The sequence below is a fragment of the Oxyura jamaicensis genome, assembly GCF_011077185.1.
Source record: "Oxyura jamaicensis isolate SHBP4307 breed ruddy duck chromosome 14 unlocalized genomic scaffold, BPBGC_Ojam_1.0 oxy14_random_OJ71241, whole genome shotgun sequence".
Classification (NCBI taxonomy): domain Eukaryota; kingdom Metazoa; phylum Chordata; class Aves; order Anseriformes; family Anatidae; genus Oxyura; species Oxyura jamaicensis.
Genome location: NW_023304371.1, coordinates 1 through 18,799, shown reverse-complemented (window position 1 = coordinate 18,799; position 18,799 = coordinate 1). Strand labels below are relative to the sequence as shown.

Here is an 18,799-nt window from a genome sequence, read left to right as displayed (position 1 = left end):
GTGCCGCCCCCCGGGGGTGCCGGTGGCAGCCGGGCGGGCACGGCGGGGCCGCGCCGCTCTCGCCCGCTGCTGGAGAGCCGGGCGGCGGGGAAGGGGCTGCGGTGCCTCCCCCCCGCCCGGGTGGGCGCCCGCTGCCTCCCGCTGACGCCGCTCGCGGCGGGGCAGACCCGCACGGCTCGCCCCGGGTGACGGGGCCGCGCGCGGTGCCCACCGCGGGGTCGCCGTCCCCTGATCGTTGCCCCGGGGCCGCGGGGTCCCTTCCCGGGGAGCCCCCGGCCCGTCCCCTCGGGGCTGCCTGGCTGCGTCCTGCTGACAGCGCCCGTGGCCGGTGGCTTGGCGAGCCGGCAGAGCGGGTGCCGGAGTGGTTTGGGCAATGCGGCGTTGCTGCTCCTCGGGAGGGCAGACGGGTCAGGGGACGGCCCCAGGGCCCCAGCAGCCGCACTCCTGGGCAGGACTGCTGCTGGTAGCCGGCGCTGGGGGCAGAGCTTGGGTCCCCCAGCAGGAGGGAAAAGGCAGCAGCTCCTGGGGTGGGCAGCGGGAGTGGGGCTGGGCAGCCGGGCCTGTGGTTGGGTGCCCTGCCACCAAAATAAGCAGAGACGGATGAAACTGCAAAGCAGGGGGAAGAGCGGAGGCTGTTGCAGCTGTGGCGGCTGCAGGGCTCTGCCCCGGGGGCTGGCAGTCTCGGTTCAGGTCCCTGTGCAGGTGCCCACGCAACGAATTCAGTACTACGTGTTGGGCTGCGGTCTGATACGTCCTCACTGGAGGATGTCTGTTGGTGGGTCTCGGCCACGCCAACCGCTCGCCATCCCTCGAGGCCGGGGCGAGCCTACGTGGCGAGCCTGCGCCGTGCTGGAGAAGAGCGGCAGGAAACAGCTGCGCTCCTCTGCCTGCCCCCCGCGTCCTCTGGGCAGAGCGGGAGCTGGCACGCTGGCTCTGATCTCACCTACAGATCAAGCAGGAAGAAGGGCAAGTAACAGGAGTGGGCTGACGGCCGGGGAGTGGCTGTGAAGTGTGCTCGGAGCAGCAGGTGCAGCTGCAGGGCAGGCGGCACGGTGCCCGTCGGCTGCTGCTTGTGCCGCTGCCGGAGGAATTCCAGCAGCCAGGGACTCCAGGAGAGTGCATCTCTCGGCCCCGCTGTGCCGTGGCTGCTCTGTTGCCACCAGTTCCTCCTCGGGATGGGCACGTGCTTGCATGGAGCAGAGCCCCCTGGCGCGGGCTGTGCTGGTTCCTGTTCGTTCACCTGCCCAGGTCCTCGGGCCGAGCCCTGTGCCCGCTCCATGTTCGAGGATGCGATGAGCAGCAGGCACGAGGCAGGGAGGGGACGTGCAGAGCCATGGGGTGCGCATCAGCTGCGGGCCCTCAGGAGCAGCCGAGGCAGTGGCGTGCTCCATCCATTCCCCCATGGCCACGTACTGAGCAACCCAAATCCATCGGGGCCCTGCGGGGTGAGCCCTGGGCCCTGCCCCACCTCAGGCGCTGGCGGTGCGGAGCCCCGGTGCTGTGCTGGCCCTGCCTTCCCGGCGGCCGTTCCTCTCCCCGTGCTGTTTGCCTGCTGCTCTCCTGTTTGCTGACGGGGCGAGGCTGCTGTGCAGGCACCGCGGGTGAGCTGGCGTTTGCCATGTGGGCACCGCACGCGGGAGTGGCAGCTCCCCTTTCCAGAGCAGCTTTGCAGTTGCGCTCTCGTCGTCATGCGGCCGTGAAGGCCTGGGCTGGCATTCCTTGTGCTTCTGGCATGAAAAGTCACCCGGCCAGTTTGCTTCTGCAAGGAGCGGGCGGCGGGGCTGCTCGTGTCACCTTGAGGGAGGCAGCGGGGCCCACGGCTGGGCGCAGCCTCTCCGCACCCATCCCCGCGGATGCAGCCCGCGCTGCTTGCCACCGGCTGGTCAAGCGCAGCGCCTCTGCCAGCGGTTGGCAGGAGTGGTCCCTCCGGTGTCTGGGGCTGAAGGAATAAGCAGGTTTAATACCCCGCTTTGTCGAGAAACCTGGCACAGAAGCTCTCCCTAACTGTGCTTCTCAGATTTGTTTGGTTTGCGGAATTTCTTGAAACTTTTCCAGCTGGGTTACGGTGTCTGTGGGCACCGAATGTGAACCTCCTGGGGAGAAACTGGGGAGAAACCTGGCTTTCCTGTTGTCATTGTTGCCTCTTTGTACAGCCTCTGTCCAGGAGCCCAGGCTGGGAAATACCTGTTCAAGAGAAATGTGAGAACCTGGTGAACTTGGGTTCTTGTACGAATCTGCCTTGAAAGCTCGGCTGTAAATCACGATGGGATTGCAGTGCAAGGGAAGAAACCCTTCTGGCACGTCTCGCCTCGCCTGGGACCAGGAGGGACCTCTGGGCTCATTCCCTGCAGCCGGGTGCTGCAGGGGTGCGCAGTGGGAGCAGTTTGGTGGCACGGCCCTGGGCTCGTCCCCAGGCCCGCAGCACTCTGAGGGCCCCCTTTCTGTCCGTAGTGCCTCAAAAGCAGCGCTGTGACTGTCCCAGAAACGCTGCTCTTCATATCCACGCTCGATGGGAACCTCCACGCAGTGAGCAAGAGCACCGGTGACATCAAGTGGACCCTGAAGGACGGTGAGGATGGGCTGCGAACAGGGGCTGGCGGTGTGCCCTCCACCAGGGCTTTCTGCGGAGCCGGGAGAGCTGCTGGGTACGGCGCCAGCCCCAGGCTTGGCTGCTGGCAGAGGGGAGCATTTGCTGCGAGCCGGGTCCCTGCTGCTGGCTGGGGCTATTCTGGGCCTGAAATGCAAATAGGGCTGCAGCGAGCGTGCCAGCACGTGGCTGTGCGTGGTAAACACCGCCACGCTGCCCCTCTCCCGGGGAGAGGCTGCTGACGCACACGTTTCGCTCTCTTTTTCAGATCCCATTCTGCAGGTGCCGGTTTATGTTGCAGAGTGAGTATTGCTCTCCCATGGACGGGGCACCCTTTGCGGTGCAGGTTGTCTGTTGGCCTCACAGCCTGTGCAGGAGGCGTCCGGAGGTGCTGACTAGCAAGGCTGCCCTGGTGACCCAACAGATTCACAGCAGGAACCCGGAACCTGAGAGAACTTCTGGGCCGTGCTGTAGCGCTGTCCTAACCCTGGCCTTTTGCTAGCACCTTGTGCGTGATAAGGGACAGCTGCTCCCTGCTGCCGAGCGGGTAGCCTTGCAAGCAGCCCAGAAGCTCCCCGTGCCACCGTGCACAAAAGCGTAGGAGGGACATTGAGGAGAATCCCTCAGTCCTTCCGCAGCTGCAGGGGGAACGGAGGGAAGCGCAGAGCTCCCCTGAGGGCCGGGCAGCAGGTCAGCGCGGCCAGCAGGCGCAGAGCGCACCTCGAGGTGCTGTGCCGAGGCACACCGGTATGTCCCGCACCCGGCCCGGTGCGAGGGGGTTCCGGGAAGGGTTAAGCTCTGATATGAGTCGCCCTGGAGCACGCTGCGGAAGGGTTTCTTCATCGCGTCCCCTATTTAGCCATCAGCATGTGCCCAGCACTGGGGCACGGCTCACGTTTCACTCTCCTCTCTTCAGACCGGCATTTCTTCCAGACCCCAACGACGGCAGCCTGTACATCCTGGGAGGGAAGAACAAAGAAGGCCTGATGGTCAGTAGTGTGGCTGGGGGCTGCCTGCATCCCACCCGCCCCTCTCTGCTTTCACGGGGCTGGGCAGAGCCGCTGGGCAGGGCGGGCTCGGGGCGTTCGGTGGCTCCTGTGTGCCCTCGTCACCTTGGTGGTGTCAGCCTAGCGGCGTGGGGCAAGCACAGCTCGGTCCGCTTCCTTCCCCACCGCTCCGTCCAGCTCAGGGGTGGACCATGGGGGCAGGTGTGGAGGGGGGACCCCCCAGCAGCACGTCCTCAGGAGGCCGGGGGCTGAGCTCACCGGGACGTTGCGCTGGCACCGCGGCCACTCGGTGTCTGTGTTGCAGAAGCTCCCGTTCACCATCCCGGAGCTGGTGCAGTCCTCGCCGTGCCGCAGCTCGGACGGCGTGCTCTACACAGGTACGAGAGCCCCGGGGCAGGGCCCAGCCGGCTGCGGCTGCGGGGGGTCTGCCCGGGGTGCGGGGGGTCCGCCTGGGAGACGGGCGGGCGCTGACCCGAAGCACGAGCACTCGTGCCCAGGGGCTGGGTGCGAAGGGGGAGAGGCGGAGCGGGGACCTGGTGGGAACGTGTCCGTGGACGGGGCGAGGCGGGGAGGAGGCCCGGCGGAGCGGCCGCAGGGAAGGAGAGGAGCTCAGGGCTCTGGAGGCTTACGGCACAATGTGCTTTCGTTCGCAGGGAAGAAGCAGGACACCTGGTTCGTTGTGGACCCCAAGTCAGGGGAGAAGCAGACCACTCTCTCGACGGAGGCCTCGGATGGGCTGTGCCCCTCCAGTCCCCTGCTCTACATCGGCCGTACCCGTAAGCCAGTCTTCCTTGCCATTTACCTGTCCTCCCAGGAGGGTGCTGGGCTGTCTGCCCGCCCCGCGGGGACACGGGCTGCCCAGGGAGGTTTGTGTGACCTCTGCTGCCAGCGGAGGCTCTGCTGTCCCCGTGGAAAGGCAGGGAGCGGAGAGGCTGGGCTTCCCCAGCCGCATGCCCCGCTCTTAGGCTCAGGAATCCCAACGTGCCGGGGCTGGGCTGGCTCTGTGCCGCCGCAGGCAGCAGGGCGCTCGGCGTTTCCTGCTGCTGCCCCCTCCCGAGGCGCCGTCCCCGCAGTGTGCCGTGACCCTGCGGCCCTGCTCTCGCCGCAGAGTACGTCATCACCATGTACGACACCAAGTCGCGGGAGCTGCGCTGGAACGCCACCTACTCCGACTACTCGGCGCCGCTCTGCGAGGAGTCCTACCCCTACAGTGAGTCGCTGTTCGCCCCTGGAGGGGCAGCTGTGGCCCCGGGCAGTGCCGGTCACTGGGGAAAGCGGCTGCTGGGTCAGCTGTGCTGTGCCAGGGCTCGCCTGCGTGGCAGAGACGGGGCCACGGCTCCGTGCCAAGTGGCTCGCGCTCCTCTGGCATGGCCAGCCCCCCTTGGCCCAGGGACAGCCACCCGGTGCCCTTGGAGCACACCCTGGGTTGCCGCAGGACGCGTGGGGTCTCCCGGGAGCGCTCCTGCCCGGCAGCCACTGCAGCGCGTCCTCTGTCCCTGGCTAGAAATGTCCCACTTCGCCTCCAGCGGGGACGGGCTGGTGGTGACGCTGGACAAGGAGAGCGGGGAGGTCCTGTGGGCGCACAACTACGGCTCTCCGGTGGTCGGCATCTACGTGTGGCACCAGGACAGCCTCCGCCGCGTGCCCCACCTCAACCTGGCCATGGAGACGCTGCGCTACCTGACCTTCCACTCGCAGGACATCCACCTCATCAGGGGGAGCTACCAGACCGTGAAGGACTTCACGGCCACCAAGACCCAGCTGCTGTACGTGACCGGGGGGCTGCAGGGAGGGGGCAGCGGCTGCAGGGCCCTGCTGGGGAGGCTCCAGGCGGGGGCGGCTTCGTTCTGAGGCAGAGCACCCACGGGTGTCACAGCCCGAGGGCAGGCACTGGAGACACCTCTGGGCCCTGGCTGTGACGACTGGTGGTGTCATGCTGCCCACGCTCGGGGGCTGACGCGTTCCCTGCGTTGCAGGCCTGCGCTCTACGTGGGGAAGCACGCGGCCAGCTTCTACGCCTTGACCTCGCTGGTCCATGACAGCGTGGCACTGGTGGTGAGTGTCCTCGCTGCCCCGGGGGCCCCCTGTGCCGGGGGAGCCCTGGCACGTGGCACAGCCCCACTGCTCCCTCCTTCAGCCGCAGGGCATCACGCTGGCCAGGATCGACGGCCCCACCACGGACGACGTGACCATGAGAGAGTCGGGAGAGTGCGAGATCACTCCCAGCACCGACGTCAAGTACCCGCAGGGCAGCATCACCTCCATGCGCAACCAGTGGCTGCTGATAGGTGCGGACCCGCGGCGGGCCCCAGGGGATGGCGTGAGGGGGCTCTGTGGCACGGCAGCAGCACGGCTGTGATTCACCCCCAAGGACCGCCTGGGGTCACAGCCCTACCCCTCCGCACCGGGGTGTGCCGGGGCCCTGACACTTCCCGTGGCTGTGGCTGTGGCTTCCCTGTAGCCGTGGCTTTTCCTGCTGCCCTTCCCCAGGGCACCAGGGCTGCCTGGAGAGCCCAGGCCAGGTGGATGAGTGGGCTGAAGCTGTGCCCCGAGGCCGGGTGGTGGCTATCTCTGCTTTCCTCTCATCCCAGGGCACCATGAGCTGCCTCCTGTGGTCCACACCACGATGCTGAGAGCCTTCCCGGAGAACCTGAGGAAGACAACAGAAACCATCATTCCCCGGAGCTCCCCGGCCAGGACCGTGTTTGACAACGTGAGCGGCGGGGCCCCGCTGGGTCGCTGCTCTGCACAGGGGAGCGCGGGGCCGCAGAAGGGTCTGGGCCATCCAGGGCGGTGCAGTGCATGCCAGCCTGGGGACGGCACCGGGAGGGTCCTGTGCGCCACCCAGCTTCGGGGCTCGGCTGGGAGGGGAGGGATCCTGAAGCCCGAGTGCCCGGAGGTCCCTGCCGGTGTAGCCCCAACACCCCCCCGTGTTGCAGTTCCTGGCCCCGAGCAGCACAGAGGAGCCGGCCGTGCGGAGCAGCGACGGGCAGCTTCCACCCGATGCCAGCAGGGAGCAGCTGGAGGTGTACCCGGAGTCCGGCAGCTGGGACGTGGTGCTGGCCGGCCTTGGCAGCGCCCTGCTGGGGGGCGGCATCCTGCTGCTGTTCCTCACGGTGCGTGGGCTCCCGGCCCCTGCACCCGCCTGCCTGCTGCAGGGCTGGAAACTGCTTGTGCCGGAGCAGTGCTGGTGCCCGGGGCTCCGCAGGGCTGCCAGCCACTGAGGCCGTTTGTTCTTGTGCTCCAGAAACAGCAGAAGCAGCACGAGGCGCAGCAGCAGCAGCTGGAGAAGCAAATTCAGCTCTTGCAGCAGCAGCAGGAGATGCTGCTCCCGCCCCGGGTCTCTGGCGAGGCTGTCCCTGGGGAGCCCGGGGAGCCAGAGGGGGGCCAGGGAAGCACATCTCGGCTCTCGCAGAGCCCGGGCCCCTCTGCCCACCTGAAGGACCCAGCCAACGGGGTGGTCGGCCTGGAGCCAGCTGCGCCGGTGCCTGCTGGAGGTGCGTGCTGCTGGGAAGCGAGGGGAGCTCTGTCCTGGGGGCCAGCAGCCCCTCGTGGGAATGTCCACGTCTCCTCCACAATGTGGAACCTCTCAGAAAAACAAATCCACAGCTTCGAGGCTCGTGGATGCTGAGAAGAAGCTGGGCAGGTGGTGTCATCCAGAGCAGGAGCAGAGGCCCTGCAGATGAGATGGCTCCAACCGCAGCCGGGGGGGTGGAGACGCAAGCGCTGGTGTTGGATAGGGATGGGCTGCGGACGTGGTTCGGCAGTTGTAGGACCTGAGAAACAACCAGGTGGTTAAAGAAGTGGATGTCCTTCATATAGGACTGCCTAACGCTTAAAGGTTGAAGGGTGCCTGTCTTTGCAGATGTGGAACCAGACGTGATCGTAGTTGGGAAAGTTTCTTTTAACCCCAAGGATGTGCTGGGCCATGGAGCTGGAGGAACCTTTGTCTTCAGGTGGGTGGCACCTGGGATGCCTGCACAGGCCTCCTCTCTCCACTTCTGCCTGGGAGCCACCAGCGCAGCTCTGCGGCAGGCGCCTTCCCCGCCCGGCATCCGGGCAGTGCAGGGGTTTTTGTGAGAGGGTTGCCACCTTCCCCTTACCCAGCCCGTATCCAACCGACCTGGAGAGCTGGGCTCGTGGCCTGTGGTAACGCGGGCAGCAGGGGCAGCTGGTGGGTCTGATGTGCAGGGAGGTTCCCGTGGGCCTGCCTGCAGTGCCTTCCCCAAGGCCAACCACAGTAAAAAGCGAGGGACGTTGCTTTCCTGCAAAAACGTTCACCCGAACCCCTGTATCCTGCTCGCTGCAGAGATTTCTGCCTGCTTATGGCTCCGGGCATTGTTCCCGTGCTGAGGGTGCTGAGGGACGAGTCTGGCTCTGCCCAGAGCCCGTCTGGGCTGTGCCTCTGCAGCGCTGGGCTCCGCTGTGCCTGGTGGTGGGCTGCCCTCACCGGCCGTCTGCACGCAGGGGACACTTCGATGGCCGGAACGTGGCCGTGAAGCGCCTCCTGCCCGAGTGTTTCCACCTCGTGGACCGGGAGGTGCAGCTGCTCCGCGAGTCGGACGAGCACCCCCACGTCGTACGCTACTTCTGCACCGAGCGGGACAAGCAGTTCCACTACATCGCCATCGAGCTCTGCTCTGCCACGCTGCAGGAGGTGAGCCTGCACGTACACCTCGAGGCTGCTGCCCGGTGGCCGTCCACCAGCCCTGCCTGCCCCGTCCCCACCACGCAGCTGGGCCCCAGGGGAAGGCGCCCAGTTCCACCCATCCTGCTGGTGAGGTCCTGCAGCAGCCGGGGGTGCGCGTGGCGAGCACGGTGTGCAGCCGGCAGCTCTGGCTGGGATCCCTCCCTGGGGTGCGGTGAGGGCAGTGTGCTGCAGCTGCCGCCTGGTCAGCCTGGAAATGGCAGGCCTCGGGCACGGGATGGCCTCTGGATGGGCTCGTACATCAGAACGCTCATCTCCTTCCTCCTCCGTCAGCCTAGTGAGAAGCTTCTCCTGCCCAGCCTTGCCTTGTTTGTCCGGTCCCTCAGGCCTCAGTGCACATCTTTCTGTCTCCCTGTTTCCAGTACGTGGAGAGCCCCAGCTTCAATCGGCGCAGCCTGGACCCGGTGTCTGTCCTGCACCAGACCATGTCAGGCCTGGCACACCTGCACTCCCTCAACATCGGTAAGAGGGCAGCGTCCCCTGCGTCGATGCACGTGCGTGGGCGCTGTGCCCTGTCCCCAGCCAAGCCCGCGGTGCTGCAGCATTCGGACCGCTCGCTGCTGGGAGGTGCTGGGCGTGCAGATGTGCTGCAGCCCTGCTCATCTCTGCAGCACCTCCTGCATCGGCCCTGCGGCACGGGGCCTCGCCTGCAGGTAACGCTGCAAACTGTCTCTTGCAGTTCATCGCGACCTGAAGCCCTGTAACATCCTCATCTCTGTCCCGAATAGCCACGGGCAGATCCGAGCCGTCATCTCGGACTTTGGCCTGTGCAAGAAGCTCCAGGGGGGGCGGCACAGCTTCAGCCTGCGCTCCGGCATCCCCGGCACCGAGGGGTGGATTGCGCCCGAGGTGCTGCAGGAGGCCCCGAAGGAGAACCCCGTCAGTGAGCCATGGGCACCTCCGTGCTGCTTCGTGTGCTCCTTGAGCCTTTCTTTGCAGCGTCCTCCTTGCTTGCAGCAGCCTTGTGGTGTGCCGCTGAAATGCACAATTAAGACCAGAGCTCTGAGAGCGAAAGCCAGCCCGAGCGCAGCAGCAGTGCGCACCGCCCAGGCAGCAGCCGCCTCCTGCTCTCCTCCCCTTCGTGGTGGAGAGGCAGAGCCCTGGGGCTGGCGAGGCCGGAGCCCCATCGCAGCCCTCTGACACTTGGCTCTGGTGCTTGGAAGCGTGGGGTGCGTGGTGGTGGTGACATCTGCGTGTCCGTTTGGCCCCGGGGATCAATCCCGTTCCTGCTGGGAGCTGGTTGCTGATGGGCCTGGCAGGGCACGGGCTGCTGTTGGCAACGCGCTTCACGTAACCCAGTGCTAGGATCGGCTTGCACAGACATTTAAGGCAGCAGCAGCTCTCCTGTGTTCATCTGGCTGTGGAGTCCTGGCTTGTGTCAGTGTCCCTGAAAACCTCTTCCCTGATGAGGACCCAAGGTGCTGGGGGCATCACTGGCCCAGGGAGAGACCGTCCGTGCTCTGGAAAGCTTGGCAGGCAGGAGCCCTTGTGCCTTGCACTTTGCAGCTGCGCCGCGGTGTCTGGGTGCTGCTGCCTGGCTAAAGCTGTAGCTAACAACCGGGCGCTCACACAGAAGAGTGGAAAAGCGGGGGTGTAAAGCCTTCCTCACCTCTGCTGCAAGGGTCCCATCTCCCCGTCTGTGTCTTGCAGACGTGCGCTGTGGACATCTTCTCAGCCGGCTGCGTCTTCTACTACGTGGTGTCAGGAGGGCAGCACCCGTTCGGGGACAGCTTGCGGCGACAGGCCAACATCCTGGCGGGCGCTTACCAGCTGCCCTGCCTGCAGGAGGAGGCGCACGGTGAGGCTGCCCAGAGGCCAGTGCCTGCAGCAACCACCCCGTGCCAGGCTGTGCGGCGTGCCCCGTCCTCCCTGCGGCCTCGCTTAGTGCTCTCTCCTGTTTTGCATTCAAGACAAGGTCATTGCAAGAGAGCTGATTGTGTCAATGATCAGTGGCGAGCCCCAGAAGCGCCCCTCGGCCCCCGTGGTCCTTATGCACCCCTTCTTCTGGAGTGCAGAGAAGCAGCTGCAGTTCTTCCAGGTGAGAGTGCTGAGTCCAGCTGGGCAGTGCCCTTAGGTGTGCTCTGAGCACAGCTGGCACCGTGTGGGTGTTCTGAAAGAGTGCTGGAACCAGCCACATGCATTCACCATGCTCATTTTGAGCTACTTTTGCAAGGGGTGTTCCCCTCTTCCCCCAGTTTGGGGTCAGCCCTAAACCCCTCCCATGCTGGATGCGCTGCGTGTCCCCCCCCGTCCCTGCAGCTCTGCGCTCCGGTGCTGGCCGGGGTGGGCATGGGACCAGAGCCAGTGCCGGTGCCCGTCCCAGTCCCTGCTCTCTGGTGCAGGACGTCAGTGACCGCATCGAGAAGGAGCCAGCCGAGGGGGCCATCGTGGCGGCGCTGGAGGCAGGGGGCCGCTCGGTGGTGAGGACAAACTGGAGGATGCACATCTCCCTCCCGCTGCAGACAGGTAGGAGCACAGGCTCTGGGCTCACGCGGTGCCCTCCTGCCGCATGCAGCAGCATGCAGGGACTGGAGTGTTCTGGCTCTGGTGCCATTTACTGTCCATGAGGCACCTCCAGGTGTCCAGGAGCCAAAATCCAGGGGGGACAAAGATGCAGCCCTTGGAAGGGCAGAGCAGGGCAGTGATCCCTGCCCGGGGCAGGGGCTTCTGCAGGGCTGTGGCATCCCAGGGGCACTCACCGCACTGCTGCGCCTCTGCTCTGCTTTCTCCCCAGACCTGAGGAAGTTCCGCACCTACAAGGGCGGCTCGGTGCGCGACCTCCTGCGGGCCATGAGGAACAAGGTATGCCCCCTGCCCCGCAGCCGGGCTGCGCGCCGCGCCGGCCACCCCTCACCAAGCCCTCTGTCCTGCAGAAGCATCACTACCACGAGCTGCCTGCCGACGTCCAGGAGGCACTGGGCTCCGTCCCCGAAGGCTTCGTGCAGTACTTCACCTCCCGCTTCCCGCGGCTGTTGCTGCACACGCACAGCACCATGCGGCTCTGTGCCCGCGAGCGGCTCTTCCGCCCCTACTACGTCCCGGAGCCGGGGGGCGCGGGGAGGTGAGCGGGCACCGTGCCGGGGGTTGGCAGCGGGGGGCTGCGGCCGCCGCTCCTCGGGGCGCCAGGCTCCCGGCAGCGCCCGTCTGCCATCTCTGCAGCCGAAGCAGCGATTGTTGGGGCGCTGCCCCTTTTGGGGTGACTTTGACAGGATTTAGCCACAGCTGCTGTGCTGCAGCCCCTGTGCCCGGTCCTGCCCCGGCTCAGGGGAAGGGGGCTCCTGCAGGAAGCCCCTGCTGGGGTCCCTGTGTGGCCCTTGGCTGTCGGGGAGCTCAGCTGCCACTGGGCACGGGGACTCCGGGGGACGTCTCTCTGAGGAGGAGGCACGAGGCGCCGTGCTCAGAGCACCGGGCACACTCGCCTTGTGCCCGTTGTCCAGCAGCCCAGCGCTACCACCGGCCCTGGGCTCCTCGGCATCCGTCTGCCCTGTGCACGGCTGCCTCGGCCAGGGAGGGGGGTCTGGGACCCAGGACCCGGCCCCCACAGGGGTGCAGGCAGCGGGGGCCAGCAGCGATGCGCACGGCCTGGCCTGGGGCTGGCTCACCTTGGTCTGCTGAGCCCCAAGGGCCGTGGTCAGGCTCAGGAGCCTGAAGACCCTTCTGTCAGAGAACAGAATAGCTCTACTGCACAGACAGTACTTGGAGAAGTCAGGGAAAAAAAAGGTGTTGAAAGAATTTCTTGGGAGTAGCTGAAGGAGCACCGCAACCTGACTGCTGCGCTGGGCCCGCAGCCAGTTCCTCAGAGGATCCGCACACATCGTTCCCGTGGTCCCTCCGGGGCTGTGTGCCTGTGGAAGAGCTGTCTGGGCCTGTGTTTAATGCACAGAGGTACCAGGAGGCCCGACACAGCAGTCCTGGTGCTGGATGAGGGCCTTCATCCCAGCTGAGGGCGAGCACATCAGCGTTTAGCATCACTCCTAGGGCTCTGGCTGTGCTCTTTGCATCGGGCCTGCAGAGGGCACGGCATGGCCAGCCCTGGAAGGGGGCTTGAGGCCTCCATCACAATCCTGAAAATGAAGTGTTTTTATCTCAGCCTGGCTGAGGAAAAGGGTTTCTCCCTCTCGGGGAGCAGCAGCCTGTTGTTAGGCCAGACACCCGTTAGTCCTCAGAGCAGGGGCAGTTGGCACAGCAGAAGAGCCGTGCCGCTGTTTGTGGGCAGTTTTCTCAGGACATAAAGGAAGGCAAACAAGGGGGAAACCTCTTCTCCCCTGCTGATCCCTTCCCTCTGAACTCGGGCCTGTGCCTGCAGCCCCCCCAGCTTCTCCAGGCCTGGAGATGGGGCAGCAGCACAGGCTCACAGCTGCGTGCTGCCCAGGGCGCGTTTCCCACGGACGTTCTGGTTTATGGCATCTCCTGGGGCTGAGGTCAAGCCCCTGTCTCATGCAAGCCTGACCATGGGTGAAGCACCCGTAGGGCCTGCAGGCAGCCTGCGAGCTGACGTAGCAGCAGCTCTGCCTCCTCACAAACACACGGCAGCTGCAGACCTCGCTGCATGGAGCTCCCCACAGCTGCTGGAAGCTGACAGTGCCAGGGGGAACCCAGCCCAGGAGCCCCTGGGCGAAGCCTTCCTCTCTGAACAGCACTAATGTTGGTGCAGCCTAATTCCTCTCTGCTGGGGTGTGGGGTTTGGGGGACAATCCATGGATCCATTATTTTCAGAACAGTGTATAGCATAGAACATTTTGTATAAAAGTTAGAAAAAAATAAAAAGCTTTTTCTGCTTAAAAACAAACTGGTATGAGCACTACTGGTATGTGCTAAGTCTGCACTGAGGTTCTGGGCAATCTATTTTAGTAACTGTGTAGTCACACCTGTGGCTTTATTTCATGTTGTAGAGCTGATCAAACAGAACAGCTTTTCCCCACCTTCCCCTTTCTAAGTACTGGCCTACAGGTATTGATTAGAGCACAGCTCCTGTGGTAACCCCACAGTCTGTTCCTTGTTTTCTTTTGGCATAGCCAAAGGGCAAGCCCAGGGCTCAGCTCAGCCCGAGGCTGTGAGGAATCACACAGCACAAGCTCCTGAAGATGACAGGTCTTGGTCAGGGGATGCAGGGGGGAAAGCTGGAAGCTACATGCTGCTACTTCTCTTGCAAGGAGCCAAAGGGAGTCAAGACGAGCCAGACACTACAGCAAACAATCTTTAATCAAGTTATGCAATATACAAAAGTTTAGCTTTCACGTGGATCAAGTTCAGTATTAAAAGGCTGACTGCTCAGTCCCAACTGGGGCATGTTAAATATCTTACTTATGCTGCTACGAAATGGAATGAGCCCAGAGCATTAGGCAGACATGTACAAATAAACTTACATGATAGTTCTGGGGAGAACCCCACACTTTGTCTCATTAGAAGGCCCAAGAACCTCCAACAAGAGGGTTGTTTGTTTTGAGTCAAGCTTTTGGAAATTATGAAAAAAGACTATATATGTAATTAAAAAAAATAGACTGTATTGGGAGGGAGGAGCAAGATGCCCCTTTGTGCACCGCTCACAGTGAACACAGGACCATTCCTCACAGCATCAGGGGCTCCCTTGAGGGCAGCTAGGCCATACCCAGGAGTGGGAGCCCAGCTACGTGATGGCAGGTTACAGTACAAACAGGGCTGCTAACAGACTTCCCTGTCCACAGCTGGGCCAGTTTGGCACGGATGTTGATTCCGTCAAGACCAAGACCTAAGCAGAGGGTTTCACACGGGCTGAGCCAGACTTTGAACTGAGGAGTTTCTCCACCATGGTGCGAGCATAGCGTAGTCGGCTGGCCAGCTCCTTGCAGCATCCGTGCTCCTCAATGAGGCTCAGCTTGTACGTGCGGAAGTCCCGTTTCTCATCTATGTATGTGACAGCAGCCATGAGGGGGCACAAGATGACTTTGGTGTGGTCCTGTGGGGAAAGAACACAGGGTCAATCCTGAGCACACTGCTCCCTGGTGAAACTTCTACTAGAGGAAACAGCTGCTTGGCAGGCTACGAGTCACTGGATGGTTCAGATACCAGCAAGCAGAGCACGGAGCTTTCCAGTACTACGTTCACTGGGCAAAGCTCCATCTCAGGTTATGGCCATCTGCTGGGATCGCCGTCTTGCCATGCAGCGCTGTGCGGGGCAGGGCTGTTTGATCAGCTAGAGCTACAGCCCTGGGAGAGGCAAAGCAACATCCTCACCTGGAAGAAGTTGATCTGCACAGTGCCGTTGCTGAGGTGCAGGATGATGGCACTACGGGTCCGGAACCACGTGCAGAGGTAGGGTAAGCGTGCCAGCTCGTCTCCTTCCCGAGGTGTGATGTTAGCACCTGCCTTCAGCAAGTGCTCGCTCATGTAGTTCCGGAAGTATTTCAATAGTGTTATCTGCAGATAGAAGAGGCTATGAAAGACAGGCTGAGGGCAAGGGCTGCCAGCACAGACCCAGAGACTCCTTATGTCTTTCAGAGTTTGAGTGGTCACTGTACAAGTTTATGCAAATTTTCAGACAAAAGTTCACTCTGGTGATACTTGAGACCCATTTTGCTGAACACTTCAGTCCATGTAAGTCTTGTGAGAGCTCATTTCTGTGAAGTTGCTCATAAGCAAGCCTCAGTTAGCAACGAGAAATAAACAGTGAGGGCAGCCAGTGTTTCTCTTTCAGGCCACATTTTACCAGCCAAGAGGAAGCCTGCAGAATGCAAGCAGCCCTGAGTCACAGATGTTTCTCCGTAGAGCCCACCCTGCAGCAAAGCCCAATATGGCTGGCAGAAGTCTCACCAGGAGCAGCCACCCACCGAGGGCTCCTGTCCCCAGGACTGACCTTCTTGTTCAAGGCAGAGGGATAGGATCTCACAGTGAAATAGGACTCAGTGCTGTTTTGCTCAATGTACTGCAAGCTGTCCCCATCGTTGTACATGATGAGACGAGTGGAGTCATTGAAGAGAACCCCAACACTGTTGTCACACAGCTGATAACCTAGTTGAAAAGAGAGCCTGTTAGACCATCACATGCATGGGACATGGAAATACGGAGGCAGAGGATTGTGTTATCTAGGGCTTCCCCAAGAGCTACCCCACTGAGCCTAAAGATCCTCCTCTTTACAAAGGTCTAGGAGGCACTCTTCCTCCTCTGGACTTGTCATCCTCCCTTGTTGCATCATCTGCTGCAGAAGCAACTTTAACTCCCACAGAGTACACGTGCTCCCTGCAGAGCAAGTCCAGCCACCTGGATGCACGGGATCATGCAATGCGTAGCCGTTTGCCACTCTTGAAGTAGCAAGGGTGGATGTTCAGTGACAGGATTCACTGAGTGGTAATGTTCCTGGTACTGGTCTTGAACCCAGCCCCACTAGAATAACTTGATTAAAGAACCAGACCTATACCATGCCCAAACCAGAGCATCCTCCAGCTGCTTCAGAAATTAGAAAAGGCTGAAGTATTGCCACCATGTTATTTACCTAGACCATATTTATCTGAGTAGTCCACCCATTTGCTAACCCAGAAGATGGGAATGCAGGCTGGGTCTTCAGCTTCTTCTGCAAAGAGGAAAGGAATTTGTTAGAAGACATTTCAAGGCATCCTGTGCACCACAACAAGCAAGCAGGGACAAGAGGAAGGTGAGTAGTTTCTACGTTGCTTCTCAGCCTTCCAGGTAGAAGTTGAGGTCAGCTGGTACCCTCACTTCAGACAACAGCATCAGAATGACAGAAGCAAGTTATCCCAGAAGGCCAGTGCCTGTGGGATCGTCCCCAGACTCACCTTGTCTCACTGCCACTCTCTCGGAGGGTTTGGCTGAGTTGACTGCCGTCAGCTGCTGTAACATGTCAGCTAAATGACAGCCAACAGTGTCTCCTAGCTCCCGCAGCCCAGCTACATCTTCCTTTTCAGGCAAGTTCTCTACTGCAGGGCTGTCTGGTCCTGGGCCAAGAAAGAAGATTGCAGAGGCATGACCAGGAAGTAGGTTTCTGAAAGCACCAGATTTACATCCTACCCTAGCTGTAAGAAACACCTTATATACCACATAGCTGAAGCTGGCGCAAGTACTTCATCCCTACTTTGGTTCTGGGTAAAGAGCAAGGGCTCAGTCACAAAACGCTCCAGTTTCCATAAGAATTGGGAGAATAGCGGGAAGCAGCACCGCGTTTCCCCACTGATGGGTCTGGATGCTGCTGGAGGCCAGGCAGGTTCTCACCCAGTGCTACATCCACAGTCCTCGCTTGCACTTACCTTTGTTGAGTGCAGTCAGGGGCTTTCGCCCGTTCAGTTCAAGCCCACTGGGAGCGATTGAAAACCTCGGTGCAATGGTGAGACAGCTGGTGGGCAAGCGGCTGGGGATGTACCCCGAGGTGAAGAACTCGTCATTCAGCAACTCGTCGATAGTCGGGCGCGTGGCAGGGTCCGACCTTAGCATCTTCTGGATGAGGTTAGCAGCTACAGGGTTGATGTGCTAAGAGAGAGCCAGAGTTCATAGACAAGGGTCAGGGGACAAGCACTCGCGAGCAGCAAAGGCGCTGTGTATACAACACAGGCAAAGCTCTGCTCAGAGCAGCTCCCGTGCTGCTCAGGCAAGCAGGATGCAAGCCTGGGGAAACAGTGACACAGATACTGAGAGTGGTTTTCTGTCAGCATTCAAAGCTAAAATTCAACTGTCTTTAGCAAAACCAAACTGACAGCAGCAGGATGAGATGGGACTCGGCCCAGGCCTCATCTGTGGCTGGACTTGAGCAAATCCATTTAACAACCCCACATGCCGAGCACCCAGCTCAGATTTTCTTCTGAATCAAGAAGGTGCTGCTGGCCCTACAGATTCATTCCACTGCCACCTGAGACAACCCCTGCTAGTACACTGCAATAAGAGCTGCTTCACCATTAGACGAGAGCCCACTGAAGTGCCAGAAACAGGATGGTGCAGGAATGGCTGCAAGGTGAACGGATCCACCCGTGGGAAGCACCAACCTTGGGAATAGTATACTCATTCTTCTTGATTCGGATGTACGTTTCTTTCAGACAGGAGGTTTCAAAAGGCGGTTTCCCCACCAGCAGAGTATACCTGTGTGTTTGCAGATAAAGATGTGCATCAGTTTTACATGAGACAGCAAAGAGACAAGGCTTGTGTGCAGAAAAAAAAACCACCATAAATACACCCTGCAATTTTCTGGGCAGAGGGAACACACTTAGCACTGTAAGCACAACAGAGCTGGCAGTTGCGTGTACTGTCCCTGGTTCCTGCCCGCCATGAAGAAGGAAGCTGGGATCCAGAGAAAGCCCCGGTTAGAAGTGAGGACTTCTGGGAAAAGGCCTCAAGACAGCCGTGCTGCGTAGCACGTGAGTCTACGGACACACACACACCTTTGTACGCAGAGCGCCTGGGAGGCCAGGTGCTGGCTGGCAGCAGCGCTCAGCGATGGCAGGAGCTCTGGCAACAAGAAATCCAAAGCTCCAGCACACATCAAGACCTCACAGGGGCCAACAAGACCTAGACTACAAGGACTGCCCGACCTCATGTCCAGTGGGTGAGGCAAGAGATGTTTTGACTCACATGATGCAGCCGATGGACCAGATGTCCACCTCGAAGCTGTGCCCCTTCTTGCCCAGCACCTCTGGGGCGATGTAGTTGGGAGTCCCACACAGGGTCTTCTTGCGCTCACCATCGTACTCCACCTTGGTGGCCAGGCCAAAGTCACCTTGGGGAGAGAGGGAGAGGGGGACGGGAGTGTGAGCAGGGAGTGCCCAGCCAGCTGGTCCTCACTGCGGGACAGTGGCAGGGGCACAGCGGGGTGTCATGGCACCTACCGATCTTCACCTCCATGTCGTCACTGAGGAAGAGGTTGCCCAGCTTGAGGTCTCGGTGGATGACGCGGTGGCTGTGCAGGTACTGGCAGCCCAGGATGGTCTGGCGCAGGTAGTAGCGCACCTCGGGCTCGCTCAGCGCCTTCCGCCGCTTGTGCAGCTCCAGCAGCGACTGCGGGACACGGTCAGCACCAGGCGTGCCACCCCCAGCCCCCCGGGACCCCCGCAGCCAGCCCCTCGCCCACCGCCCCGGGCCTCACCCTGCGGCGGCAGAGCTCCAGCACGACGTAGACGAAGTCGGCGTCCTCGAAGAAGCTCTGGAAGCCGACAACGTGGCGGTGCGACAGGCTGCGGTGGATGGCGATCTCCATGGACATCTTCTCCTTCTGGTGCGGCTTCACCAGCAGCGACTTGGGCACCACCTTGCCCGCGAACACCTCGCGGCTCTCGGCCTCGGCCAGCTCGTAGCACCGCGCGAAGCCGCCCTTGCCCAGGAAGCGGCCCCGCACGTAGCTGCGCCGCGTCCGCGGGTCCACCAGCACCTTCGGCACCTCCTTGCCGCCCGCCGCCGCGACGCCTCCCCGCGCCGCCTCCGCCGGGACCGCCGCCCGGGACGGCCGCCCGCCCGCCGCGCTCATGGCGGGCCGCGCCTCGGGGACGGAGCTGGACGGGGCCGGTGAGGGGCGGTGGGGCTGGG

At 62.1% G+C, this 18,799-nt stretch overlaps 2 protein-coding genes across 2 annotated transcripts; one reads left to right on the top strand and one right to left on the bottom strand.

Moving 5' to 3' along the window:
• Nucleotides 1-2,275: 2,275 nt before the first annotated feature.
• Nucleotides 2,276-11,567, top strand: LOC118157929 (serine/threonine-protein kinase/endoribonuclease IRE1-like; the record flags this gene model as incomplete). Its single annotated transcript, XM_035312466.1, has 22 exons — nt 2,276-2,366; nt 2,452-2,569; nt 2,856-2,889; nt 3,504-3,576; nt 3,899-3,971; nt 4,248-4,370; nt 4,703-4,804; nt 5,099-5,360; nt 5,571-5,649; nt 5,732-5,882; nt 6,186-6,307; nt 6,534-6,710; nt 6,842-7,091; nt 7,460-7,550; nt 8,062-8,251; nt 8,665-8,764; nt 8,982-9,181; nt 9,953-10,100; nt 10,213-10,340; nt 10,645-10,768; nt 11,037-11,104; nt 11,176-11,567. Coding segments are annotated over 22 exons (2,896 nt in total), but the record flags the coding sequence as incomplete, so codon positions are not given.
• Nucleotides 11,568-13,481: 1,914 nt separating this feature from the next.
• On the bottom strand, nt 13,482-18,792 carry PLK1 (polo like kinase 1). The gene is made up of 10 exons (XM_035312467.1): nt 18,363-18,792; nt 18,106-18,274; nt 17,852-17,996; nt 17,269-17,362; nt 16,540-16,759; nt 16,072-16,230; nt 15,771-15,848; nt 15,135-15,289; nt 14,516-14,698; nt 13,482-14,237 (listed from the first exon to the last, which is right to left on the bottom strand). Exons 1-10 carry the CDS (start codon nt 18,738-18,740, stop codon nt 14,031-14,033), a joined length of 1,788 nt encoding a protein of 595 aa, XP_035168358.1. The 5' UTR covers nt 18,741-18,792; the 3' UTR covers nt 13,482-14,030.
• Between the last annotated feature and the right edge of the window lie 7 nt (nt 18,793-18,799).

Coding starts and splice junctions, on each gene's coding strand:
- PLK1 (XM_035312467.1), bottom strand. CDS start 18,740: ATGAGCGCGGCGGGCGGGCGGCCGTCCCGGGCGGCGGTCCCGGCGGAG. Junction 16,760..17,268: donor ATGAGTATACTATTCCCAAG/GTTGGTGCTTCC, acceptor GCTCTCTCTTAG/CACATCAACCCTGTAGCTGC. Junction 15,290..15,770: donor CTCAGATAAATATGGTCTAG/GTAAATAACATG, acceptor CTTTTCAACTAG/GTTATCAGCTGTGTGACAAC.